The 1,579-nt window shown below is 66.6% G+C and overlaps 2 protein-coding genes across 5 annotated transcripts in view; one reads left to right on the forward strand and one right to left on the reverse strand.

Moving 5' to 3' along the window:
• FBXL14 (F-box and leucine rich repeat protein 14) overlaps positions 1–1,463 on the reverse strand; it is a 6,940-nt gene extending 5,477 nt beyond the window's left edge. The window contains exons 1-2 of one of the 4 annotated variants that reach the window (XM_045295950.1): positions 1,212–1,292; positions 103–1,110 (exon numbers count right to left, since the gene is read on the reverse strand). In XM_045295950.1, coding sequence (XP_045151885.1) covers positions 103–1,037 — 935 coding nt within the window. In that variant the 5' untranslated portion in view covers positions 1,038–1,110; positions 1,212–1,292. Of the gene's footprint in view, positions 1–102 lie in introns of all 4 variants that reach the window. The other 3 variants (XM_004710292.3, XM_045295949.1, XM_045295948.1) reach the window with 3 other exon arrangements.
• Positions 1–1,579, forward strand: part of WNT5B (Wnt family member 5B) — a 95,571-nt gene that overhangs the window by 17,250 nt on the left and 76,742 nt on the right. The gene's annotated exons all lie outside the window — the stretch shown is intronic.

Raw genomic sequence — 1,579 nt, forward strand, 5'->3', positions numbered from 1 at the left:
TGCGGTGGTGTAGGAAGAAGTATGCCTTGTGCCGCGAGTGTGTGGGGCGATGGGGGGGGGGGCTGGGGGGGCTCTAAGAGGAGCAGGTGCTGCTGCCCTCACCTGACCTTCTCACTGTCAGTCATCTGCCAGAGTCCCAGGTTGAGTACCTTGAGGCAGGGCAGCTGCGTGATGCGCTCCAGGCCGCGCTTGGTGATTCGAGTACAGCCGTACAGGTCAATGCCCGTGAGCTGGCTCAGGTGCTCAGCGATCAGCTCCAGGCCCTTGTCTGTGATGCGCACGCACTGCCCGATGTTGAGCGTGCGCAGCCCGTGCATCTGCCGCACCATGCGGTTGATGCCATCATCACTGATGTGGCAGGAACAGAGGGACAGGGACTTGAGGCCGTCCAGCCCCTGGGCTATGTAGGCCAGACTCTGGTCCCCCACCTTGTCACAGAATGACACGTCCAGTCCTGAGAGGCGCAGGCTGCCCATCGCCAGATGCATGATGCCCGTGTCGCTGATGTTGTCGCAGGACCGCAGGTTAAGGCTGCGGAGGCTGCCCATGTGCGACAGGTGCAGAAGGCCGGCGTCCGAGATGCCCCCGCAGAAGCTGAGGTTGAGAAGCCTCAGGCCCGTCAGCCCTCGGGAGATGTGCTTTAGGGAAAGATCTGTGAGCTTCTGGCAGTCTTGCAGAGTGAGCTGCTCCAGGCCCAGGCAGCCCTCGGCAGCGCTGCGGGTCATGCCGGCGAGGTGGCCGATGCCCACATCCGAGAGGTGGCGGCAGCTGCGGAGGTTAAGGCTCTTGAGACGCTGCAGGCCCCAGGCGATGAGCAGGAGGCCAGTGTTGGTGATGTTGCTGCAGCCGCCCAGCTCCAGCACCTCCAGGCCCTTGAGGTACTGGGCGATGCGGCCCAGGCTGCTGTCGGTGATCTGCTTGCAGAGGCTCAGGTTGAGGGCGCGCAGGGAGCCGATCTCCTGCACAAACGCGTGGCCCAGCCCGTTGTCCGTGAGGTTGTAACAGCCACTGAGGTTGAGGCTCTCGATGTTGGCCATGCCCTGGATCACGTAGCTGAGGCTGCGGCGGAGACTCAGGATCTGCACCCGGCGGATGCCCCGGGCCTGCAGACTGGGGAACAGCGAGGGGTTGGCCCGGCGCAGGTGCAGCTTGGCCTCCACCCCCCGCCACACTGACTTGTGGTAGGCGGCGTCCCGCCAGGCCGTGCACACCTGCGCCGCGCGCCCCTTGTCCCGGACGTCCAGGTAGCCGAAGATCATGGCCAGCAGCTCGGGAAACAAGCACGAGATGTGGGTCTCCATCTTCCTCCTCCCCCCTCCGCGGCACTGGGGGGAGGAGGCGCGGGCTCCGCTGTGTCTGCCCCGGGGAGGCGAGGAGTGTGGTTCGCCCCGGCCGTCACAGCCGCCTCGGGCCCAAAGGACAGCCCCTCCCCGCCTTCCGGCTCCGGCCGCCGCCGCCGCTCCTCCTCCAGGCCCGTGCGTCCGTCCGTCCGTCCTTCCTTCCTGCCTGCCGGCTTCGCCTCCCTTCCCTTCCCTCCCCCCGCCCCGGGTCCGCTCAGTCCTCACATCCCAGGCGGGGA

Source organism: Echinops telfairi, unplaced genomic scaffold, assembly GCF_000313985.2.
Source record: "Echinops telfairi isolate 266 unplaced genomic scaffold, ASM31398v2 ScPeMD7_6273;HRSCAF=7185, whole genome shotgun sequence".
In the NCBI taxonomy this organism is placed as follows: Eukaryota; Metazoa; Chordata; class Mammalia; order Afrosoricida; family Tenrecidae; genus Echinops; species Echinops telfairi.